This window comes from Haemorhous mexicanus, chromosome 1 (assembly GCF_027477595.1).
Source record: "Haemorhous mexicanus isolate bHaeMex1 chromosome 1, bHaeMex1.pri, whole genome shotgun sequence".
Taxonomy (NCBI): Eukaryota; Metazoa; Chordata; class Aves; order Passeriformes; family Fringillidae; genus Haemorhous; species Haemorhous mexicanus.
This window is the reverse complement of record NC_082341.1, coordinates 112,694,573-112,721,747: the sequence shown is the minus strand read 5'-3', so window position 1 is coordinate 112,721,747 and position 27,175 is coordinate 112,694,573. Positions and strand designations below refer to the sequence as shown.

Sequence of the window (27,175 nt, the reverse complement as noted above, 5' to 3'; positions counted from 1 at the left end):
TAGAGCCATGAGCTCAGGGCCTCCAACCACAGGAGCATGGCAGCTGTTTCATGCTGGGATGAATGCACATAAAACCCCTTTTCCTTTATGGTCTTCCAAAGGCTCTATACGAGCACTGCAACAGGAGCTGCATCATAGAAAGCAGCTCCTGACCATCTGAAAGGGTATTCCTACTTCACAAAAAGAGACCACCATCACAGTTTTATCCCAATTAAGTCAGTGACTTCCAATTATAATTTCTTTTCTTAAATTTAACAAAATAAGCACTAAAGTTGACAAGTCTAGGTGATGGCATAGCATGAAGCTTTTACCCTGCCAATTCACTCTCTCTGCAGGGCTATCTATCAGATGAAAGCTGCTAGGCATGAGCTGAGCAAACTGGAAAGAAGAGTTTCCTGACTATGATCCATGAATTACTGGCCTTTTTACACCAACTCCCACCCTAACAATAGTTTCTTTGGTTTCACCACAACTACCCCTATTAATGTCTTTTTGTAATGAAGATAGGCCAATACAAAACCCCCAATGGAGCAATCACCCAACCCTCCTGGAAATACTTTGGGAATTTATCTGACATAGATGTGGCCCACATGGCACACAGGGACCAATCAAAAGCCAGGAGAGAAAAGAGAACAGGGGGTAAGCACCAGGGCAGATGGAATTCAGGGCTGTATAAATACCTATACTAATACATAATGGGACTCCAGCACCCTGCAGTGCTCTCTTCTTGAACTTTAGATTTCTAAAAGCCTGTCAGCATCTCTCACAACAGCATTGCTCACAAAGGCAATCCTGTAGGACACTCCTCTGTCAGGTAATACCATCTTCCTAACAAAAGAGGGTATCTGTGCCTCTAAGATTACTGTGCCCGTAACTTTTGATTTTTTTTGTTTGTTTTGCTTTTGAGAAAAGAGGAAAAGAAAGCCAGCTTATTGCAATCTTATAATCTTATCATTGCTTCTGGCAATTCAATCAGACAAAAACCTGTTTTTCTATTGCTTTAGTTCAATGAGAAAGAAACTAGCCCTATCCAGCCTACTGTCCAAAACCATTTCCTTCTGTTCTTGGTGTGTGCAAGACACTATGTCCTACTGGTTACTCTGGACTTCAGCTTCCTCCTCATTTTTGTTCACAAGCTCAATAGTACCTCCCACTTTGTAGAAAACAACATACAACAAGTGCAGATTTCTGAAGTCTTTTCCTACAAAACTCTGTACTTGTTCTGTATTGATTTTCTTTCCAATTACATCTTCTTCTGGGAAGGAACAGAATACTCCTACTGCTCCAGAAAACACCATAAATACTCAGAAGCTTCCAAATAGTTGCTCCTCTTTACAATTTCTGCTGTGGTGCTGAAAAGCCTATAAAGAGTATCCAGTACAAAAATAATTCCAATTCCATCAGTTGGTTGTTCTTGTTAAATTTTATTAAGTATAAGTTCTTGTAAAAAAACTCAACCTGAACAAACAGGAAACTAAGAGCTGACAAACATATTTGCTCCTCACCTTTTTTTTTTTTTTCCTAAAACAGCTTCACATTGAAAGATGTAAGGATTAGTATCTTGCTATTGAATGACAAAAGAAAAAAAGAAAGAGCTGGTTTGGCCAGTAAATTATCACTTCTCATTTGCACCATACAAGTATCTGAAGGGATACTAGCTCACTGGGACACAATATACTTTATATTGAATGAAGCTAAAAAAAAGACTTAAGATGAAAAGGGCCTCTGCCTTCATGGAGAACTTTCTAAAAGTAAAATAATCAATTCCGTTTCCCAAGGCTTTTTACTGAGCTAATACTAACTGCAATTCCACCAACAGCACATTCATAGGGAAAATACAAGTCCCTAAATCAACCCACCATCAAGTGCATTCAAAGTCAGCTTTCCATTTACCATGTAAGAGACTTTGGATAACAGCCACCACTGCTATGGAAGAGAAGAAAAATATGCATTTAGTCTTGTGCTGGGTTTTAAGAGCACCTGTCCAACAAGTCAAATGGAACAGTTACATGCTGGGCCAGACATAGCTAAAACCAGCCTTTGGTAGATACTAAGAACGCAAATGTTGCCTGTGATGTGCCCACTCTTGGAAGAGGTTTACCTTCAAGGCTGCAAAGCAGGAAAACTTTGAGCAAAACTTGCTAATGATTTCCTTTACCTTGTGGGTTGATACTCTGTGCCGAGCAATTACAGTTAGTTTTTCCAGGAGCCCTCGTAATCTTTCCTGTGTAGCGTGGGAGATCAAGTTCACAACATCAGAGTTAAGTTCCATAATGTCATGCCTTTTACCTGTGGAAGCAGAGAAAATCCATTACGTGTTTTAGTAGTAGCTGATAATTGAAATAATTAGCACAGCAGGTATTCTGTTCCCCCTGGAAGTCATACCCATTATGAATAAAGGTTTGGAGATTATGATTTTCCTGGTAAAGTCACAACTTCAAAGATCTTAGACATTACATTAATAAAACTTAGCCCGGAGCTTCAGAAAATATAGACATTGTTTCACTTAGCCTCCAGAACCACTCTCCTTGCAAGGTCATTTATAGGACAAAGTTAATAAGAACACAAATCAAGCTTCATGTTCAGGGAGGGGGAGAAGCGGTAGCTGTAGAAATTAGTGCCATATTCTGTTAATTCCAGTAATTAAAAAAATACAGAATTACATTTTGCCCTGCTTGACACCGTGCTTGTTAACAACTCATGACATTTATTTGACGAGCAGGAATGGGTTTTGCAGCACACTCCAGGCACACGAGACCCTCCAAAGCGCCTTGACCGACCGACAGGGGCAGCCAGACCCAACCGAGCCTCAGCAGCCGCTCGGACAGCGCGGATTCCAGTCCAGCCGGGCTCATCCTGCCACCACCTTCAACCTTTCCTCTCGGGCTGCTGCTGAATCTCAGCATCTCAGCAGCTGTGACCGAGGCTGGTGACAGCTCCAGGCAAGGCTGTGCTGGCCCTGCACCCAGAGCTGGGCATCACCCCTGTGACCTTCCCGCGGCTGCTGGCTGCCGTCGGAGAAGCCTTCCCATGGCTGACACCATCCATCACTCAGCACGGCTCCATCAGACACCTGGGTGGCAGTGGCTTTTCCCTGGTAGGCATGGCAGGCAGCAGTTCCACATGCCTCATGCGTTGTACCTGTCAGAAGCACTTTTCCTTGCCCTACACTGCATTTACAGCAGCTGTAATACTTTATGATGCAATATACAGCACGCCTTCAAAACCCATTTCAGTATTTACTGCCAAGCCAAGTGTTAAGAATGGATAAACAGCACGCTGTAAAAAAACTAATCACCTATTTCATTTGCTTTTGCTACTGTTACTGAAAATGAATGACAATCTCACAAGGCAGGGAGAACCTAGAATGTTTTCCCAGGTACAATCAAAGCACTCCCCTGTTTGATCAGTAAGCACTGGCCTGTAACTTAACTGAGTGCAAAGCTGATTTTGGTCAATCACCTTTCAATACTTCCTCTGCAGCTTCTCACTAGACTATCAGATTACTGAAACACCAACTCAAAGAGAAAATATAATCCCTCCAAACCTCAAGATCTCCCTACACACACATTTCTTAATCCAAAGACGGCTCGGTTCAAAAGCAGACATGTTAACTTTCTGAATTGCTCTACTCCCTGGCAGCATTCCTTTCCTTGCAAACAAGCACTTATCATTTATGACATGAATTATTGATATTGCTATTATTATTATTATTAATTTGGAACAACTACCATTCTAGCTATGAAACAGCCAGGCTTCTATTTTCCATCTTTCAACACAATGTCTTTACACCCACAACCAGCAAATTATTCTAGAAATACTCTCTCTGTTTTTGCAGAGCTCTTTATTTTTCCTTATATCCACTTCCACGAATGACTGATTCATCTTCTACTGAACTTGGAGAACATCTTCTGGGCACCTGGTCTGATGTGCATTTTCCCTCTGCCACTAGTAACACAGCATTTGCTACCCCCCATACAGCTTGAGATGACACATCTGGCTGACCGGGGCAGGAGCACCAAGGTCACAGGTAGCATTTGCAGGTTACATGCTTGTCACAGGCTGGCTGCTCACTCTGGACTAAGAACCAGTTGTGTGTGGAAACAGAAAGACTTTGTGAACACGTGGTTAAGCCACTGTGACAGAATTGTGACTGTACATTCAGGCTTTACTGGATGCTCAGCTGTAAAACTCAGTGTTCCAGTACAGCAAGTACTGGGCAGAGGGCACAAGCAAGGAGCTGAGCAACAAGCATCGAGTTTGCTGTTGTCAGGAGTGGGACCAGCCAGTGTGCTGCTACACAACTGCATGCTCCCTGCTCTGACATAACACAATGCTAAGCAACACGTATTTTTTTTGCTCAAAAGAAATGATATCTACATTAGAAACTTCCTGTAACACAGGCATTCAACATACATTCCACAGTGTTATTCATTATACAGACAAACAGCTTCAACATCTCTTTTATATAAAATTAACAAAAGTTTTTTCTGTGAAGGGAGTCATAAACAAAGCTGTGCTCTGTGTGTATTGGAAGTTTGAAACTTCTTCCTAATGTTAGTTGATAGATACATATACCCGAACAGGCAGAGGAATGCACAAACTGTTAGGGAAGTTAGTGTAATGCATCAAATTGCAAGCTGCTGAGACAGAAAAGCACATTTAAGTGTTTTGATGTATGGTTGTTAAGTGTTGCATTAGGTTTTGGAGTAAGAAAGTTGCTCACTTCTCACATATTAAAGCGGCATCAGTTTCTTTTTTTGGGTTGTGCTTCAGACAGTTTCCATGTAAAGAAAACCTTAAAGGACAGTTGTTTCCTAGAAGGGGAAGTGAAAACTCAGTATTGTTTGGTAGAAACATGTAAGATGGTAGATCATAATAGTTCCAGGTCCTTCTTCACAGATTGGAGGCTGGCTGATGAAAGAGGCAAGGAAACACTACATCCATACATATCTGCAGTGTGTGCTTTGTTCTCACCTATGTTCAAGATCTTACTCTGAAGAGCTTCCAGAGACAGAAATGGTTCATCTGCACAAGAGCGAATCACTGTGCCAATGAGCTCAGAGTTTGCTGCCAAAATGCAGGCATTCTCCTCATTGAGATTAACCCCAGCCATAGAAGTCACATCATTTAGGTCATCTTCGTCTCTGCAAAAGAGGAGACCAACATTTTATGCTTTGTTTAGAACAGACACAAAGAAAAAGTCTCAACTATCAACAAGCAGTCACATTCACATTTCCTATACACAACAGATGTTCAGCATGGGTGTGGACAGGGAGCTCCTAAAAGCTCTCACACTTCTGCAAGGTGCCTCTGAAAAATTAATTTGGCTAATGCCTCAGTTGCTAGGCATGCAAATCCTTTATATGAAACTGAAATTTTGAGCCAGCTTGGAAATCCAGGACTGAGTTAAACCCAGATTAAAAGTTCCCACAACCCCTAACCCTGCACCACCACTCTCGCAGCCTGAAATTTGTTCTAAAACTAATTTACCAGGTAGAACCAAGTGTGGAATGAAGTTGAATGTTGACTCACTGGACTATAAACAAGCCCATTTTCTAACCAAGATGCCTATCTTGCAAACTGAGGCTTAATGCACAGGCTTATTAGCACAGACATCATCTTCAGTTTTCTTTAGCGAGTTCCCTTAAAACACAGGACACAAACACTCCTTGATTACTTACTAAAACAAATCCAGACCTTGTACTTTGAATCACTCCTACTATACTTGTGTACACAGCAGGGAAGATGCCACTGCTTCTGAAGCACAGTGCCAGAGCTCTAGCTGGTTAACACCATGAGCTGGATTCTCATGTAGCAGCTTTGGACTATATGTTCAAAATAAAAACTCAGGGTGAACATCACTCAGACTAGCTTTAACAGCCTGTGTGCTTCAGCCTAATGTTTTTGTTTTTTTTTTTTTTTTGGACATCATTTAAGTTAAAATACTGAATTAATCTGATAGGGAAAAGTTTTTGCACTACTTTGGCAGTGAAACAATCCAAGTTTTTATCAAATGAGTTCAGACCATCAAGAGAAAGCATTTTTACTTCACAATGTGACAAAGGCCCTAATGGTAGCTTCAGGGATTTAGGACCAATCCATAACAGACATATTAGGACAGATAAATAAAATCACTCAATCTGAACAGCTTTTTATTTGGAAAGCACAGAAAACAAAACCAACACAGACACATCCCTCTTGAAGAGTATTCTCTGGCAAGGTTTGATAAAGTTCACCTTCAGAAAACACTGTGTGGCCTCAATAACTCTTGAACAAGGGTTAGCCAGGAATTTGTCGTTCTAAGGTGAAATGATATTTCTTGGAGTCTATCCCTTGACTGACTAGAGGCAGAGGCTAAAGTTATTAGAACATAAGTTGGGGTTAAGGTTAAGCAATACTCAAAAGACATAAGAAAATGTTAGTATATTCTTCTTAGAACTATAGATGCATTTTCTCCTTTGGGTTTCAGTATATTTCTATTGCACAATTCTTCTGCAAACTTCCAGTGAGAGATCCGGACAGAAAAGGAGTCCAGCCTTGAGTACAGACTTCTTCTACCCCTCCTTCCATTTGTGCACCCTCACTGCTAGCAGTTCCTGTGTGTGTGTGTGTGTGTGTGTGTGTGTGTGTTTTCAGGGAAAAAAAGACCCAACAGATTCTCAAACCAGCTCCAGCTCTTTATGTCTAACTAGACACAATAGCTTCCCAACCAGGCTTGTGCCCCAAATCCATCATGCTAAGTGTTATATCCCAGGACTGTCAGAACAGTTAGATGTCCACAGCTACAATTTGAAGCTGAAGCCAACAGTGCCAGAACAGCTTCGCTCCTCCTACTCCTTCCCAACCAGCAGCTGAGCAGCTCCAAGTGTATACTCAGGATCTATCAGCCTAACAGAGACCCTGAACTTTCAACAAGCGTGTCAATGAATCTTCATGGGATGATAATTGAGTGCTAACTGATCTTCACAAGTACATTCCAGTTTCCTCCTCTTAGTGACCACTACAGAGAAGTCTTTGCTGATGGCAGAGACAAGAATCCCACTGAAGCACAGCAACTGCCACATATCTGCTGACAAAATCAGCACAACCAGCACCAGGAACACACATCACAAGCTATCGGTGCTGGAACCTGACATTACTCCAGTGGAACTGTTTATGGAATCCCAGGAAGGACGCTTGCATCCCAGGTACAACTGCATAGCATGCAGTTTCAGGAAATCATTTTTGCTTTCAATCTGGCCACATATTCAAAACACTCAAGCAAACAACAAATAAACTTCTATAATGTACATCTATCCATTTTTCTACATAGAAAAGGTTCATTTCTTTATAACCTGCCTTTACCAGGTTACTATTTCTTGATCATTTCCATGCACACAGTCTCTAGTGGGTACAAGCATACAAGTGTTTATATGCAAGAAGACATCTCTACCTGTACTGTTCTTCAGTACCCATTCTAACTTATTCACTGCAAGACATAAATTTGCATTAAGTCAAGCTTTGATGAAATATATGAAAACACTGTCGCACTTATTTTACTTAACCCAAAGAAATTACAATATTCCTTAGAAAAGTGCTCACGAGAGATTAATGGAAGTTTCAGAAGCCGTGGTAAATTCATACTTTTTACTACTCTTTTCTTTGTTCAAACAAACTTCAATCATTTTAAGTTAGGTATCGAGTACTTTGAGTAAGCTGTAGAATCATTCTACTAAGGTGATAAATTTAAAATATTACAGAGTGTACATGCAGGTGTTTCTGATGGATATTGACTTGCTTTCACTTTCAGCAATCCCTCCATAAAGCCCCTTTTTTGCACCACTTCATTTAATGCCCTTGACATTTGATCATGTCACACTCAGGAACGAGCAGGAAAAACTCACCCAGCTGTTACAAGCCTCCAGTGATTTAAGCTTACTGGGACGAGGTGGAAAGCAGAACTCAGGAGCTCTGAGTGATAAACCACACAAAGTCAGGTTTGACATTTCTACTGGATATTCACTGCAAAAGAAGCCCAAGCAATGCAGACGCACCTCACATCTATGAATTTGCCTGCTGCCTGAAAAGTGAGTCTGTGGCACCCTCTGGTGTCTGACGACTGCACTTGTCTTCTGAATATCTCTGATTTACTCCATTTTATCCAAGACTCAAAGGGAAAACTAGAAAGACACACTGAACCCAAACCTCTGTGCACCATCCCTGACAACTACCCAGGCCAGAATAATTCCAGCCAAGCCAGAAAGTTGCGTGTGCTTTGGAGAAAAACTCAATTGAGCAGAATAAATTCCAACCAAATATTTGAAGATGAAATATGTGATTTTAGAGTGCTCTAGCATCTACTTTAGAGAAACATGTAGATCTGTTTACAAAAATCTTGATATTTCAAAACCAGGCTATTTCTTGACATGCCATGGTGCAATGTCCATGCTTAGCTGAAACAACATCTAGAAGGCTGGAATGCTTTGTCTTTTGTTGGGTTTTTTTCTGTTTGTTTGCTTGGGGGGCAGGAAATCACCACTCTTTCAACTGCTTAGCTCAGGCAACCTAAAGCAGCGTGTTAAAGAGCAGACAAGGTCAAACTGTAGCTAATGAAGTACAGCTTAGTGAGTAGAATGTCCTCAAATCCTAACCTAGCCTAGTCACACTATGGCAGAGGGAGTCAGGCTCGATGACACACTGCAGTGAGAGTGCACAGTAAGGGCACTCTCATTAATGCCACATGCATAATCACTTCAATTACAAGACACACTCTCTGCTTGTAACAAATTTCATCACAAAACCTAAAAACAGGCCATGGTGCCTCTCTCTGCCTCACACATGACCAGCAGTTGATTGATCATAGGTAAGAAAGTTTGATTATAGCAGTGAATAGAAGAAACAACAAGGGTGTATCCAAAGACAAATTCTTCAGAGACAAGAGACTCTACAAAGAAAATTTAGGGTGAGTTAGAGATTTCTTATCTAAATTCTCATGGACTTATGCTACTTTTAAGATCACAATCTAAAAGCAAGAAGAGAAATCTCTATTGAATCACACTGTAAAAGCAGTATTTTTCCTACACCACGAATCTAACAATTCAGGGAACAATTTACAAAAATTCAAATTTCTCATGTACAACAGCTAATATATTCCATTTGGAAGATCACAGAAATTTTTTTTCTTTTTTTTTCTTTTTTGGGTTTGACTTTGTTCATTGTTGCATTTTTTTATTATAATATTTATGAAGCCAAAATTACATCCCACATTACATTCTAAAGTATATTTTGTAAGACCTTTAGGCAGATGAACAGAGCTATTGCTTTAATATGAGCTTTTCATTTCAGCTTCTGGCAACCACTGTTTTTAAGTGTTCACTGTATACTGTGTGTTACTGTAAAGAGCAGCAGCTTTCTGTCTATTCCAGTGCATTCAAAGCTGCAGCTTTCAACAGATGAAGTCAGCTGGTCAACAAGAGGTCATGTCTGCTTTTTTCCCTTGGAAGGGCAATGTCAAACCTGCCCTGAAGCGGTAAGACTAATAATGCTTATGGCAGTCTGTACCTCTAGTCCAACATCACACTTCACAGCTGCAAAAATAATTTCTGCCTTTGAAAAGTTAATCAGTTGCCAGAACTAAAAGCTTTAAGCACTCTTGCAATCTAAAGGCCTAGAGAACATGTTAGAAATCATGATTAGAGATGTAGTCAAAGATTTTCACCATACACACAGAAACAAGGAGCTAATAAAAGATTCTGAAATGCAGCACAGAGCTTTAGAGCAGTCCAAGTAATAGCTCAATGCTATGAGATTATATGCAAAAACCAGAGGTTCTTTCTGCTTTAATCCTGTTGAGAGACTTTACTACAAGATAACTAGATTAGTAATTGTACTGGTAGGATGGAAAACATGTTAGTGAAAAGCTGACACAAAACCCAACCTCACCAGGACAGTTTTCTAACACTAAGAATAATTAACATCTGCGTAGAAGTTTTAAGGTTACCCATTGCCCATGAGTATTGTGATGTGAAAAGCATGTATCAGGAAAAAAGCTTGTGAAGAAAGTTGCTATTATTTGGGCTCCATTCCCACCTCTACACTTGCTTCTTCCTTTTGTTCCTTTTTATACTTCTGATATTGTTCATTTTTACCTGAAGGATGTTGCTCCGTTCTCTTTCATTTTCACTTTTTGAACAGGAGATGCTTGAAGCGACAGAATTTTATTTCTTGGCAAGGTAATTTGCTTCAGAATGGACCCTAAAACAAAACAAAGAACATGCTGTAGTACAAAGAAAAATGCTAAAACAACTGTTGAGTTATTCTAGGTAAGGCTACTCAGACTCAGTAACAACCAATTGGGTCCATCTGAAAACCAGACACTCTAGAATCTTACATTCTACAAGTTCTGTATGGCCCAAAGTCTCACACTCCCAGCAAACACCCTCCCTTCTCTGCTGATCAGGGAAATGTTTCAGTGAAAACTCACTGGCTGAGACAAACTCTTACTCTGTATCAACCCGTTGAAGGAAAAGCAAGGCGTCATGAAACAATTCTCAAAATCATCAGCTTAGAGGAAGTTCACTGCAAGGAGTTCAGTCCCAGTATTTTAACAGGTACAAATATTTGATTGACTTGCTCTTAACAAGTGCCAGGAGTAGATGTGACATTGATTTTCTCATCAGAGCTCCAGACAGTGAAGATGTTCAACTTAATGCACGGAACTCGTTGCTCCCGACAGACAGCCACCTTCTTGCACTCCTAAAATCTACCAACAGCCTGCACTTATTTCTATACCTCAGCAGTGCTCCCCCTTGTCCATGAAAGAGGTTCCTGCACTTTACCTGCAGGAAACGGGTTGGTTTGAATGAGTGTATTCAGTGGCATTTTCTTCTCAGCAGATGTCTGTAGGGTGAGTACTGAGGGCTGTGGGAGTGTGGATACTTGCTTGACAATGGCTCCCGATGGTTGCTGGACTACCTGGAAGCGGAATATCCAATATCAACAGTGAGAAGAGCTAAAAATACAGAGAAGTAAACAGTATCAATGTTTCCATTTAGCCAGAAGTGCCACTGGGCAGGTATGCTTGTCTAGTTCTCAGTTTAAAGCAAACAGCATGCTCAGGAAAGACCCTTTTTATTTTAAACTTCATGTCAAGAAATCTTAACAAGTGGTAGTGAGCTGCAAGCTCATTCCGTGAGCTCTAACAGACACTTCACCCCTATTCTCTACTGATGACTCAATTTGACGAGTGTCACTAATTATCACACAAGCCATTACACTGAAAGGCTTTCCTCTACCTCGCCCAGCAGTCTAACTATGAAAGAGTGAGTCTGCCAGTAACTTCAAAAGGGTGGGTATCACAAACACCTAGTCAAAAAGGAAGACCACCAAAACAACTGAAGTCTTGCATGAAATACTGTACCTGCTAAGAATTAAAGAGTATGTGCTATAAAATCACTGATGTGTTTTTGGAATTGCAACATTAATTATAAATTGAGATGCTCAGTTTCAAAGTGTTAAGCTAAAATACACTAAACAGTTGCCAGGAACATGAAGTACTAAATAGCAACACCTATAGCAAGTAGAGCCTCTATACAAAGACATCAGTACACAGCTGAAGGGTAAAAAGGAAGGCAGTTCATAGTTTTGTTTAAAGAGACTCTTCAAAGAAACAAAACCAGACAGCAGGATGTCACTACAACACAGACCTACAGGCACAGCCCATAAATACTAATCCTTCCTCTTCGGGGGCAGCTATTAAAATGCAAGAAAGTAATAAAATTGCAGCATCCCTAAAAATCTCACTTCTAAGCCTCTTGGCTAGCAGAATGTGGGCTTCAGCTTTGATACATCTATAAAAAAGTCCTTGATTACAGGCAGTAGAAAGATGTTACTTCACCATAGCATAAAATCAACATTTTCAGACTGAATCCTATCTTTTCAGCAGCAGAAAACTAACATAGAAAATGTCAGGGTCAAGAAGCCATTTTTCTCCTCTACATCTTTCATTCTTACTTCAGAAAATCTAGAGGGTGCTTGCTCAAGTGTAATTAAAGAATTAACATTTACAATACTTCAGAAATTAAGCTCTCTCCTGTCACCTAACTTCTCTGCTATTAATAAATATCATCAACATAAGAATCATACATTCACAAAAAGATACTTTGTGTATCAAAGAGTCAAGATAACCTCTCAACCATCTCTGTATTGGTAGCACTAAGGCTTGCTGTAGCAGGAGTAATAGAGTAACTCATCTGAAAGTGGTATCTGAAAACCTGACAGACAGTTAACATTAAGATCTAGAGGAGGAAAGAACCACAGCAATACAGGGACAGACTGTGGACAGAGATGAGGCTCACATATGCAGCACTTCCTCATGGAGCAGAACAGATGCTAAGGTTTACCACGATGTGTTTTTCCCTAAGCTCAGTTTGATCTCTCTGAAAGGTCTGGCTTCCAAAACTGCAAGTTGTGAATAGCACTAGCAGCATCTTTTGTGAGTTCAGGTAACTAATGAGGAGCCAACCAGCTTGGACACGCTACTCACAGGCTCCCCTAGCACCAACACACACCTAGAGATCCTCCTTACCACCAGGGAGAATGATGCTTCATCTTCAGCATGCAAAACACTGGAACAGCACAGGAGGAAACATAAGCATTCCAGACTGAGGTACAGCAGACAAAAAACCAGAGATAGCAATGTTACAAAAATGGTCTAAGTGGAGACTGGGATGTAAGTCAAGTAACCAAAGAGGCGACATTGCCAAGAAACAGAGAGGATATGCTGGCAGTAGAGCTCATTTTCTGACTGCCATTCTAGCTCTAGACTAACAAAAGCTGGAAGTCCTTGAGAGTTGCAATGGGAGAGAACAACAATACTGGAAATTTCAACAAGGATCCAACGCCAGAACGGAGCATTACCAACATTGGTAATATCTGTGAGAATATCCTTTCTTCAGGTTAGCAGCAAGAAATAATAAAGAAAAGGGACTGTTCTTTTGTGCCCTGTAAAGCAGGCTGACACAGACATCAGAATAAAATCATTGATGTTCTTAAGTTAAAAAAATGCAACACAACATTCAGCTGACAATGAAGAGAGAGCTGACTGAAGGAGATTTTGATTAGCCTCACTGAACCTGTTTTACATTCATAAAACAAAGTTTGGAGATCAGCAGAGGAATGCTGAGGTATCATCACACACAAGCAGTATTGCTTCATGAAGGAAGCCTCACTAATGGGATGCAAGAGCAATAACCAGGCCAATAAAAATAATGGAGAAGACTCATGAAAGTTCACCTCTGAGGGGTCATGACACTAACAACTGACTAAGAACAAGCAGTTGCAACAGCATAAACACTTCACTCCTTGGTTCAGTCATTAATAATCTCCAGGCAGTGTGTCTCACTGGTAACTGTGGGGACTACACCAGAAACCCCTAGCTGGTTATGCCTGACATGAAGCTGTAATCTCACAGCAGCTTTCTCACCAATGGATGCCAGCATCTGGTATGTAAATTGTCATTTACTGTGCTTTAACAAGAGACAAAGCAATTCTAGAGCAAGACAAACTGTATTTTCAAGATATAATGTCTTTGTAAGCCGGCAGCCTTAAACAAGGTGGTGTTAAGAAAGTCACAGCAGAAAATCCTTTAAAATATGCAACTGCCACAGCACAGGAGTGCAATCAATCTCAGCAGCACCCCTGAAGAACAGGCCCTTCAGTGTCCACACAGAGTTTTGATAATAATGCTACAGAAATGAAAAGTTTCATGTTTCATCACTCCAGTCCCAAATTTGATACTAAAATACAGCAGTGCTGCACTCTTGAGCACCGCCAACATATAATGGAGCTGGCACCTCAAAGTTCAAATTCTCTCAGGCACAAGAGGCCAAAATTAGAAAGGGGCATACAGAAGGAGTGTATGGCATCAGACATCCCTGTGGGCTGAAAAGGGAAAAAATTGCTGGCAGCATTGTATAGACAGATTTGCACAGCTGGCAGTGTGCTTCCTTTTTCAGCTGGCAGTAGGACCCTTCTGTTTAGGGAGGGCAGGTCCAGATTTGTTTTCTTGTGGGAGAAAACAGACCCTCTGCCCTTTCAAGAGAAGGCATCAGGGTAGCAGCCATAGGAGATACAGCCACTTCTGCTAACTTGCCCTTTGTGCTAGTAAGTTGTCTGAGCAAACACCAAGCTCCTGATACGGCTAAGCTGTGAAGCAGTCAAATCAGTCCCTCAACTGTATCTGAGAAGAGCAAGTATTTTCATCACTGTGCCTACCCAAATGAGGATAAAAACATGTTTTGTATGCAATTCTATATATGTAAGGCACAGCAAAGAAAGGCAATTGCAGCAGACTACCACAGTGCAGCAGTGTAGAGGCAGAAGCCATTTCTTGAGTTCACCAATATCAAATTCAAGAAGTGTTTTGACTCCCCTGTGTGGAGCTAAGCTTCCTTGCCTATTTGTACAGATGGTCAACCTTTCCCCTGGATTACAAGACTTGCTGTGTAGCCAACAAACTGCTATCCTGCCCTTGTACTACCTAAAAAATCCTCCTTTTCTTCTGGCTGGAATTTCAAACTTAGTCCTCGAAGACAATATGAGTACCAACTCCTTTTCCAATCTGACTTTAGCTACTACTAGCCAAGATTGTCAGCGCATATGCTTAACAACTCTGCTTTGGAGTTTTGGGGTTGAGGGTATTTTGCCTCTTTTTTTTTAACAAATCCTCTCAGAAAAAGGACTCCCCATCCACAAGCAAGTCTGGAAAGCTGTAAAGTGCATGCTTACACTACCATATCATGAACTGTTTATTTAGAATGCAGGATTCCCGTATTATATCTACCTTATTCCCTTTGAAAGGAAAGGAACTAAAAAGGCAAAACATTTTAGGGGTCTGAACACTGTTAAATCAAGTATACACAATATCCAAGCTAAAAAGAAAACTCACACAGCAGATGTCCTACCATACCTGTGGAAAGTGAATCTAGTTTCACAGGAAGTCTAATGGTGTTCCCACTTTTTAAAGAAAAAAAAAATTTTACAAGGAATTCCTTTGCAAGAATTGAGTTCTTTATCTGCCAAAGGGAGACTAATTCTCTCAAAATACTTGAAAGCATTACTTACAGGTAGACCAGCTGGACACCATGCTACTTGGTATCCTAAACACCTATAAGCCAAACCTAATTTATTTCACAAAGTTGCTCTTTCGGGTATACCTGTGGATCCATAGTTTCTCGGTATTTAATATTAATATTAGCAAGAAGTTAACCTGTGCCAAGAATAAAAAATGTTAACACATTGCTTTTGAGGGTATTGTTTTAATAAGACAGTTATTCCTCCTGGAATTTGTTAGCTAATGAGGCCTGATAGAAAAAACTCACTTTTGGACGACTTCATAATTAACATGTCTTAGTAAATGTGGAGGTCAGAACTCAGCTCGGAAAAGCTCCTCGAGGTAGTTCATGCATTTCAGACAACATATCACTGAACAATATCAAGCCACCTGTGCCTGCCAAGTACCCAGGGCAGGAACTACCAGGAGAGAGAGACTGGCATCCCTGGTGGCTAGCTGAAGCACAGCACTAACAGGGCATCCAAGAGCAATTAATGTAAATATCCCATCAGCAGTTTCTGCTCCTGACACTCACATTTCCTACCTTTTCTTCCAGGTGCCAACCTGGCTATGTGCTTAGTGGGGGCTAGACCTCGTATCCCCCTGCACCTCAGAATGGGTGTTCAGTCTGGTGAAATGGTGGTCAACATGTGTTACAAGAGACGAAGCTGACAGCTTGGCTTTAGATTCACCTTTCCAGCAAGGGCTCAGCATTTCTAAACTATCACAAACATAACCAATGGACTCAAGACAGACTAGCTTCAAAAATTAAAAGAAAAAAACAAAAGAAGAACCAGAGGTCCAAACAGGTATCCTCTTTATTAAATGGCAAGAATCAAAGTAAAGGAGGTTGGTTATTACAGAGAGGCAGAGAATCCATCTTACCAGCTGCTTCACTTTAACCACCTGCTGAGCACCCGCTGACCGCGCCACAATGGAGCTGGGCTGCGAGATTTTAATACCAACTGGGGTTCCAATGACTGGTTTCAGAGGCTGGAGAGGACTTGCTGCTGAAGATGCCACTGTAGACACCAGCACTGGCTTTGCAGACTGCAGAGAGGGCGCTGGCACCGCAGAGGTGAGGACCGGCTTGCCCGGCTGGACAGCGCTCAGCCCGGACGACGGCACGGCTGCGGGGAGGACGGAAGCTGCGGGCCCCAGCGCCGCTGTCCCCGCGGCACGGGAAGGAATGGCCTTCACAGCCTGCAGAGGAGCTGCTGCCGAAGTGCTGGCAAGGACTGGTGTGATAACTACAGGGGCTGTGACTGCTGCCGAGGCAGGCGAGGGTTTGACAGCCGGAAGAGCAGTTGTTGCTACAGCCGAGGCTGCTGCTCCTGTCGAAGGAGCTGCTGCTGCAGAGGGACAAGTGGAAACCTCTTCTTGGGCTGGAGCTGGCTGCTCCATACACTGCTGGATAAAGCTCTGAGGATTAGGCATTAGCTGCCGTAAGGCAAGCATGCTTTTCTAAAAGAAAAATGAAAAAACACTGAATGTAGTAGCAGCAGAGTTTTCCATAATAATAATAATACATTTGTAACTGAATCCTCTTCCTAATTTTCCAATTAAATTTTTCATGAGACAATAAATGGCAAACAAGTTTTGCTAAATTTCAGGCATGCTTAGGTTGAGGACAATCCTGTTCAGTGAAGATGACAAGAAACACCAACACCAGCTGAGCAAAGGTTAGCCATCACCACAGCTATGCTACACATAGTAATCCCATCTATGGGGAAACTCACATATAACTTTGTTCTTCTGTTTGGATTTTTCAATTTGGAATTTATGTTTCAGAGTAAGATGATTTTAACTGCTTTATTACCTCAAAGAATTTTGTTTTGCCAAAAAATCCTGCTATATTGGAACAGCTGTGTTTATTTCATGGAGCCTGACAGGGAGCTACGAATTATCCAGTAAAGTCAGGAACAAGCTCTGAAGACAAGAACACTTTTATACCAATACAGCTGTATCTACACTAGGGGGGGATACCACTTTAATAATGTCTGTAGAGCTGCAACACAACTTCAGCCAGCTACTTCTCTGCAATAGGAGAACAAAAGTAAAGGCATCTGGCAACATCTCATTTTTACTACAGCTGTGTTTCAGAAGGTTAATGGACAGAATAATCTTCAAACTCTCTACAGATTTTTCTCCTTCACTGTTTATAATCTGCTATGGCTCTGAACCAAGGGAAATCAGTTCTGCACATACCTGTATATTCTTGAAAACCCTTGTATTTTTTCCTCCTCTCTTAACAGTTGCTAAAGTTTCTAAGAGCTTCTAACACAGTGCTGCCACTTTGGACTTCATGCAAAAGGTGCATGTCTCACATGCTAGCATCCCAAGTAATCATATTGTTTGCACAACTGGACCTTTTGCAGCCCATCTGCTTTTTAACATTCACTTCCTTTTATTTTAAAAAGCTGCTTAGCTCCTGATGTGATTTATGTACCAAAAGCATCCAGCAGACTTGAAAATCAAGCAGGCTTCACAGCCAAAGCCACTGTACTTTTTCCACCTCTTGGAACAGACAAAACGAAACACATGCACAACCTCAACAAAAACCTGCAGCTCAAAGATAAGAGCTGGCTCCACAGAGACCTCCCTAAAATTCCACTTCACTAGCTAAAAGTGGATTGGCAAAAAGCCGTATCACATTTCTTTCCAGACTCAAGCTGCAAACATTTCCCCCACAAACAAGGCCAGCACTGATCCTCTTAGCACCTTCCAGAAGTACTCCTGAAGTCATCCTCCATTTGGCACTCAGTCCTGTCACAGCTGTTCAGAGTTACAGATCAACCTAATTGTGTGTATCAGCCACACATCCTTACAGCGCTTCAGGAAAAGGCAATCTGGGTGCAAGATGTTTTGAAGGATTGGCAACACTGCAAAGTCAGCTAACTCTGACCATGTCTGAACAACACTTCTGAAGTCACAGTATCTCTTTGTTAATGTAGCACGCAACAGGGAGACAGCACCATGCCAAGGATTATGTGGTATGGATACTGCCCAAACCAGAGAAGCCTAGAAGATGCCAGTACCTGGCAGTGCACTGCAGAAGAAACACACAAGGGCTCTGCTGCGACAGGGCAGGGTCTGACCCACACTGATGAACCCAACTTAACCCCTGCAGAATTGTTTTGAGTCCTCTGTATGAAGTGTAGCAGCTCTTCACATTGTTGGACGGCTTCTTGTAACAGCTGAGCACTTCTGTGAGTGCCAGTCACACTGACCCTGTACTCACAGCCTGGTCCTTCTGCAGCCAGAGCCACACTGGATGCAGAAAACCCACTCTCAGAGCTGTTTATTTGTCTGGCTTTTGCATGGCTATTTAAGAAGCCTCCAGGAAATTAAACAGGTAATAAATGACCAATTATAAAATTTTATGTATCATAGAATCATCAAGGTTGGAAGAGACCTTATACCTTTAGGATCATCAAGTCCAGCACTACCACTGTATCCCCATAACCACTAAATCTCATCACCCAGCACCAGATCCAGATCCTATTTAACACCTCCAGGGATGGCGCCTGCACCACTCCCCTGGGCAACCCATTCCAACGCCTGACCATCCTAACAGTGAAATTTTTTTTTCTAATATCAAATCCGAGTCTCTCATCTCAGCTTAAGGTCCTGCAGAGATGACTGCACTCTTTCAGACTCATGGCAAACCTGCTAGCAAGGCATTTAAAATTGCCACTGTAAGGAAAATTTTTATCCCAGATTTCAGCAGATGAGCACCAGCCATGTAGAGCAACATCAACATTATCACATGACTTGTTATATTGCCTGTCAAATACCAAGCAAAAATGGCAAACTCCAGAAAAACTCTGTCCTAGCTTTACCACTTAACTCTTCTTCCTTTATTTCCCATCATGCCTATAATCAATGCACAGGTCTAACAAACCTAAGAGTATGGTGTACATTGGAATTTAGTAAATTTAACATAGTTTTCCATGTTTTCACTGAGATTTAATGCTTGCTGTATAATTAATTTTTATTTTGTTAATACCATTCTACAATATGATTAAAAGTCTCGAGGAAGCATTTTTTCCTTTATATGATTATTTGCTTGAAGAGAAGTAGAGTCCCTGGGATTCTTTTCCTAAGCTACAGTAGTCTTGTCAGACCCTTTCTGGAGCAAGAGGCAGAGATTTTTCCTGCCTCCAGCTAAACATAAGCCAGCAGAAGGTGAATAGCTTTATGCAGATTCTTTGGTCTTTAACATGGCATAAGCTTGTGTATCGCCATTGCTGTCAGCCTCTGAGTTAGAACTCAGAATTGCTACAATTTTGATGAGAAAGGAGGAGGTCATCTTAACACAGCTGCTCTACTGTAGATTAGATGCACAGCTTCCAACACACTAGTCTCCAATAACACCTAGAGGGCAATTACTCTACAACATTAGGAACACAGCATAAATTACTCCTCAAAAACTCCTCTCCCCCTTAAGAATTGCCTTTCCAAGCACAACAGTCACAGAGGTATCCTAAGCACCATTCTTCAACTGACCAGAACAAATTTGAATGCCCCAACTCTCTTCTCTTCTGGTCCTCCTCCCTTGCCTCTTTAAATACTACAGATCCATAATCAGACACTTACCTTGAGGAAAGGAACTAAATATGGTTGTGGAGATGACTTAAGTTCTGTGTACAACTTTTTTGTAAATTCCTCTGGTTCAATCTTTGCTTCCTAAGAGGAAAATAAAAATACAATTTTAAGTTATAACTGAATCCACCTCAAGACATATCAAAAGATCATGGAAACTTATATTATCATGGCATTGTTCACTTTCAGTACTCAAATGCTTTTTTCCTGCTTTATTTAAAAAAGAAAAAAAAAAGGGGGAGTTAGGATAGAATAATGTTGTAATGTTCATATAGCATTACCCAAGTTGTTTATGGTTTCTTCAGCTACAGGCAGTTAATACACTTAGGGATAGATGTTCACACCCAGTCACTGAAGTGAAGGAATAGAAAATTGTTTATAAGCAACACTGATCCTTTTGAGTATCTCACTGTTATGTAGATGTATTTTAAATCAACTACTAGTACCTTCAGTGAAGGTAGTTTATCTGCATAAAAATAAACTTAGAGACATTGAAGACTAGTGACAACTTAGCAGTTTTTGTAAGACAATTCCAGACTACTGCATACACAGGGTAACAGAACATTTAACCGAGTCTTTCCAAAGCAATCAAAACATTTCTGCATACCCTCATGGTAACAGTCCTCTGAATTGCAGAGTACTGTTTCCTTTCTTAATGCTTTCCAGCCTGTCCCAACACAAACACCTGACTCAAGGGCTTGGGAGGGTTAGGAAGCTGCAGCAAACTTCTGAGACCCCTCACTTGTACAGACGGCTAAGCCCCAGACCCTGCTACCCTTCCTCACCCTCCCAGCATCATCAAGAATATTACCTCCTCCAAAAAGGTATAAACACACAAAGAGAACAACAATCTCCATTTCTGCTGAGAAAGTACTCCTCTCACCCATATTCACCTCTGGAGCAATTGTTCCAAGTTGCTACATAACCAGGACAGGGATTTTAGAGACTGTTTTTGCAGACAAACAGAGCTTCCAGCAGCTCTCCCATTTAGCCACTTGATCTGTTGCCTGTTAGATCTCTCTGAGATGCAGACATGGTCACTGAGGTCTCACTGATACAGATGCAAGTGGTTTGGTACACTAAGGCTCAGTGCATACAGGGTGCTTGACACCCACTTGAAACACTGCCTTAAGGATCATCTTGCTGCCCAGATGCAATTTACTCATTTCTCTCATACATACAAATGCATTTAAATCATACACATACCAAATAGCAGATTTTTAAACTATTACAAAAAGCAAATAAGTGTGCAGTTAACAATGTATTAATGTCTCTTAATAACTGCTCTTTAAAAAGAAAAGAAAAAAAAAAAAAAACCAAAAACAAAACAAAAAAAAACCCCAAAAAAACGAGTACTGAAAGCACAAGAAAGAACAACTCAATTTTTCCCACAGAAGGAAAGTGTACAGTCCAGCAGGGACAGAGGCTAAGAAATCAAATTTTTGCAAGGCTGCATTCTTCAAACAATCTGCTCTCTGAAATTACACCTATCTACATCACACCTTCCCAGACTGAAAAGCCCTTTGGTACCACTGGCAAAGCCACCCCCCTCCACCAGCACACAGCCTTCTGCTACAGTGGAACAACAACACAGCAGCAGCGGTCAAATGCCATGACAAGAAGTGGCAGGAGAAATCGTTACCAGGAAAACCCAGCTGTGCTGGGATACAGCACGAAGCACCATACGGAAGCCACCTGCAAAGAGAGAGGGGTTGGCAGCCACCACATTGTTTGCTCCATCCTACTGTTTTAAGCTATTGATAATGTCATTCCTGTGCCACTGCTCAGTTCTGTCTTGGAGTAAAGCAGTAGTATGGACTTAGCGCTGCACTGCAACCTCCACATCAGATTCTTGCTACTGAGGACTCAAACCTACAATAATATGAAAAAAAAGATACCCAGAAGCTGTGTTAACACTACCAGCTCCTCCTGCTATTAATTACCTGTGTGCATAAAGTGAAACAGAACTGTGAGGGGGGGAAATAACACAGCATGGGATCCAGTTAAAAAAAGTAAGACTTATAACGTAAGACTTAAGAAGGGTCAGATGCACCCAGCCACAAATACAACTCCTGAGCTGTTAAAAAAACAAAGCTACAAAATAATAGGAACAAAACTATGATAAAGTAAATGTCAAAAATCTATCAACAAATGATGCAGACTTTGTTTTGAAAAAAGTCTCACCAGTAGGTTTTGCACGAGATTCTTCACATTCTGCCCCATCTGGGGGGCTTGAGGTCCGCTAGATGCCAATTTTACTAGCGTAGCAAGAAAATTCTTGCATTTCTTCACATTCTCTAGCATCTCCTAGTGTGGAAATAAAGAGAAGACTGTTAGATGTTGCACTGTCTCTTCAACCTCTGATGAACATACAGAATGTTAATTTTTAATTAAAAACTTTTTTTTTCCTTACTGTAGAAGTGCTGGTCTGTGCTACTGTTGTGCCCTCTGCTTTCACAGAGACTGCCTTTTGGGAGATAGCTTGTGCAGGTGGTCCTGTAACTGGAAGTTTTACAGGTGTTCCAGTACTCAAAGGCTTTACAGCAGTAACTGTAGTAACACTAGCTGTTGCAGCTGCTGGCTGAAGAGAAAAATTAACACTTTTTAACCAAGGAGCAACGTGACAAACATACTCGATTCTGCTAGCATATAAGGCAGCAACTTCCCTGGATTCTGCTACCATATCAGGTAGCAGCTTCCCTCCACACTGCTATTTGAAGCACAAAGAAACAATTCTCCTTGTTTTTAGAGTTTAGATTAATTTGTTTTGGGAGGCTCTATTTAATATAGTAAGTGACAGCCACAGCCATAATTCTATTTATAAATCAAGAATGGGGGGAAAACATTACAGAGACACATCCCGACCAAAGCACTGCCTGCAACTTTGAAGGAAGAGAGGAAGGTAAAATTGTCTTGAAGAAACCAATATATTAACTTTGCCAGGCTCCTACAGTGTAAGACTAATGGATTTTGGACAATTCTAAGCCAGGTGATGCTTCTGAAGACAAACAGAACCATAAGTCATTATTTATCTTCCAGTCACGCCCTGAAGCTCCTCTCCCAATTGCAACACCCCTTGCTTTTCCTATCACACACAGAGTAGGCAAAAGACATCATGTCACCTTTGGAAGGATGCAAGTGCCAGCAGAAGCAGCCAGCTCAGCAAATGGACCTACCAAGTTCTTCCTGCTTTTTCCTTGTGGGCAGCAATTTGGATCTGCTTCTCCTCTGCCCTGACAGAAATTCTTACAAAATCCAGTTATTTTGAGACCTCTTTTTAAAAGCTCATTATAATTTACCAACAGATTCAGAAGCTCCAGCAACAGGAGAGTAATTAAGGTTTAGAAAAAAATACCTCCCTTCTTTGCAAACTAGGCTAAATCTAAAACCCACTAAACTGAAGTATTTCTACTTCAGATTTTAAAGAGAACAAACAAACCATACCCAAAACACCAACACAGTTCACACAACAGAATACAATACAATTAAAGCAATCTGCCCATGCAAAAAACCACAACTTTTGATTTCTCAACTTAAAAACTGAAAAGCCAGAGGGAACCCACAGGCAGAGCTCTAGGTTAACATTTGAAACCCAAAGTTGGCTGTCATCTTTCCTCCAAGCCTGTGAAGAGGAAGAGAAAGTCTGGTTCTGTAGTTCAAATTTTAGGTTCAGATCTGCACAATGTAATGGCTTTCACTGACTCTTAATGCATTTAAGCACCCCAGCTTAGTCAAACAGGCACAACTAATAGTGGCTAATTGCATCAATCATAAGAGAGTCAGACAGGAGTCTAACCTACCCTGCCATGGATAAACAAAAACTTATCAAAAGTGGGACAGACATCACACAGAACAGCAGTCTTTCAGGATAGGGAAAATTAATGAACAAACATTTAAAGCTAAAGCAAAACCATAACACTTTTGTCACACATTTACAATTTTTTCTTTTCTGGGTGGGTGTCCTCTCCTCCCCAAGCTGCTGCCAGCTTGACATGAAAGCAGCAGGCAGCTAGCAGAAAGCTTTCTAGCTTAGGCTCCCACTGTTGGTTACACTTTAATAGCTCTCTGCAGGATCTTTGCCACCACCACTGCCTCTTCCAAGGATGAGGCTCAACAGCTCTGAGACCACAGGGAGGCAAACTGGGCACAAGAATCCCACAAACAGATGGGCAGGAGGAAGACGGAAGGGGACACAGTGCAGATCTGCCAAGCTGCAGAGCCCTGGGCTTTTAAAAGTCGAAAACAGGAGCTGATCTCTTGCAAATTCCAGCATGCTTACACATCAAGACTGGAACAGCATTTTATCAGCTGAGGGAGGAAACAACAGGAAGTCTGCTGGACCCTTTTCCCAGGAAAATGAATATATGGGAATTAATTTCTGTCATCTGCTGTCAACCTTTTTCGCTACCGACAATTCTCATTCTCACTTTGAGCAACAGAGAAACGGTCACCACAAAAAAAAATGGCATTAATCCTGCATATTTTGAAGTCATTTCAGGAGAAGAAGTGCTCTGCATCTAAATGAAAGTGCCCCAGCATGACGCTAATTAGACACTTTGCAGCTTTGTTACGCCATCTGGGAAACAGGTAAAAAGTAAGAATGTGCAGGTAATTTTGTCTGACCTCAGAGCTTAAACATTCAGGAATGTCAGAAATGTCAGAAAAGCAAAGTATTTTTGTTGATGAGGAGAATAATCCTGCAGTCAGTACCTACAGAGTTTTGCAGGGAGTGTTCCAAGTTGCATTTCACACAAGACTGAAGATGCAGAACCAAGCCAAGTATTATTTCCTCTCCACTCTCCACCACCTTCAGTGGTGACATCATACTCCCAGACCAACACTCCTCTCCTGTGACCTCAATAAATTATCAAGACTAAGATCAGGAAGTTACTTTAAGACTGACGAATGAATTGCTGCCAAGGAAATCAGACTCAAGGGCTCTGCCATTCTTTCCCCAGATGGTTCCATCAACTTTTTGCACTGGCTCCCTTTTCAGCAGTCTTCTCGTGTCCACCCGGGGTGAGGAGCAACATGACCACATGATGGCAAGATGTATCCACACAGCATCTCTTTACTCTTCATTTACAAGGAGCTCGGACAGAGGGCTTTGCAATTCTCTGTAAAACAGAGGGGCTTCAAGGAAGCCACTCCAAACAAAACAGCTCTGTCAATTTTTCCTAGAGTCATCATTCCTGCTGTCTAAATCTAGCCCTACAGCTCATTCCAAGTGTTCCAGTTTCTACAGTGCAGGGTGGGGGGGGGGGGTGAAAAGCTTACAAAAAATACTCCAAGTCTATGTCTTTAAATATCTCAGAAGAACACAAGTTCAATAGACTATATCAAAACTGAATTAAAGTATAGAAAAACCAAGCCACAGGCAGATAAAAGTTTTAAAAAGAGAAGTTAATAGCATGATGAATCTCAGTGTTTACCCACATGAGAGTGTGAGGATGCATGCAACTCCATCCATCAGATGATGGATGACCTTCATCTCTTTTCCCCAGTGCAAGGGTAGTATAGTAGATGACTATTGTTTTTATATCCTAAAGACCTCTATGCAGAGATCACAAACACGGGGTTTGCAAGCTACTATTCTAAAACAAAAGGAAGGAACATCCACTACTGTATTTAGACATGAAGCATACACTGTTTCCATTCTGAGCAAAATAGGGACTGTATTAAGAGAAGCCTCTGGGTTTTCCACTTTAGCCCCAACATTATCCATCTGTAGTGAGAGGGAACTGAAAAAAGAGCACAGAGTGTGCGCAGCGTTCAGCTGCTGATACGGAAGAACAGCAGAAGGATGAACTTGTTAGTCAGACTGTTACACTGTCAGCACACACATCCCCCAACCCTTCAAAAACCCTCAGGGTCAAGAACATACATCCAGCATGTTTTTTTTTTGAATGACTGATCTTGCTCATTTTACTGAGTCTTTTGTCAACTGCTACAGCTCAGTCTCCTTCGAAGTCTTGTCACAAAATACAAGTAGACCAGACTTCTTCATGATTCCTCCTACAGATTATGAACAGAACATACTATCTGCAGAAATATGTAGGTTTCTTTTCATTCCACATGCTTATCCAGAAGCCTGGTCCCCAGGAACAGAGGATGAACCATACGTAGGAAAAATCTCATACTCTGCAGGTGATAAAACCCTCTTCAGAAGAGGTCTACAACATTTTTTTTTCTCTAGAAAAAGCAAAATAAGACGTAAGAAGTAAGACAAAAATACTACATGAAAATAATGAGGCATTTTCAACCACTGCCTATTTACAGCTGTACCTGTGGAACCCATCTGCCACATTCAATTAGAGAACAGGTCTTCAGCTATGACCTTCCTTCAGTTTATAATGAGGGGGGAAAACATCATCTACATGAAAAACAGCTTGATTGGTGCAGACAGCTCATTTTCCCCTCAACATCATCTCAGGTATACCTTTTTCTACACTAAGGAGTCAGGGAACCCCAACAGGAGCACATCTCCCAGAAAAGATTTAGCAAGAGATTGAAGGAGCTCTGTCACAGCCTACAAAGGCATTGGAAATGACTCTCTGAACTATTTATTTTATTCATTGTTCATGTGCTTTCTACTGTAGTGAGGTAAGATTATCAGACACACGCTGATAGAAGCCTAATTAAATTATGCATTTAAAAAAACAGATTTGGGAAATGATTTGTTATGAGGACAAAGGTTACTCAGCTTACTGAAAACCAGATTACTGTTAGAAATAACAAGAGCGCATCCATATTTTCTCTAGTTCTTTCTGCCACTTATTCCACCTACTATAAAGCTTGCAAAGTACCTGTATTACAGCAGGTGTCTGAACAGTAGAAACCACAGCATTTGTTGCTTGAGATAACGTTTTCACAGGAGCAGCTGCTATTTTCTTTACTAACTGTGTGCCAGAATTCTTTGAAAAAAAATAAAAATAAAAAATAATTACACATGGGCAGAGAACAGTTGTCAGACAAGTCAATGACAAAGCAGACATTGAAGCTGGGGTCAGATACAAACTGAGACACATCCTCTCAACAGTAACAATACAGGCATCACTTACACAGTCCATATCATTTAAACGCCGCTCAGCAAAGCTCTTTGTCTACCAGTTTAATATTCAATAACAGATTCAGAGATATTTAGAGATAATGCATAATCAGAATAAAATGGTTAAAGAAATATGTAAATTGTTACTTTTAAGTAGCTCCTTACTCTTGCAGGCTGAACACACAAGAGATGGAAGCAAAAAGCCGGCAGAGTTCAGGGAAAGACGAACATCCTGGGGACATGGGAAAGGTCCTCAGCTTTGGAGAAATATCCCAACAAAGGATCACAAGGCTTTAGATACTAGCAGTAACCATTTAGGCAATTTTGGCTGGCATTTTTTTTTTCTTAAAATGGTTCACATCATCATCATCATCATGAGAGAGGAGTTCACTAATTTGATCATTGCCAAATGTAACAGGTCTCAAGTT

The 27,175-nt window shown here is 41.1% G+C and overlaps 1 protein-coding gene across 1 annotated transcript in view; it reads right to left on the bottom strand.

Annotated features, from left to right (window-relative positions):
- The window catches only part of TAF4B (TATA-box binding protein associated factor 4b), a 71,037-nt gene that overhangs the window by 28,877 nt on the left and 14,985 nt on the right, over window positions 1-27,175 (bottom strand). The window contains exons 3-11 of the mRNA XM_059859637.1: window positions 26,506-26,613; window positions 22,113-22,280; window positions 21,884-22,006; window positions 19,694-19,783; window positions 15,980-16,558; window positions 10,821-10,956; window positions 10,131-10,236; window positions 4,978-5,147; window positions 2,159-2,289 (exon numbers count right to left, since the gene is read on the bottom strand). Of these exons, the coding sequence (XP_059715620.1) occupies window positions 2,159-2,289; window positions 4,978-5,147; window positions 10,131-10,236; window positions 10,821-10,956; window positions 15,980-16,558; window positions 19,694-19,783; window positions 21,884-22,006; window positions 22,113-22,280; window positions 26,506-26,613 (1,611 nt within the window). The remainder of the gene's footprint in view (window positions 1-2,158; window positions 2,290-4,977; window positions 5,148-10,130; window positions 10,237-10,820; window positions 10,957-15,979; window positions 16,559-19,693; window positions 19,784-21,883; window positions 22,007-22,112; window positions 22,281-26,505; window positions 26,614-27,175) is intronic.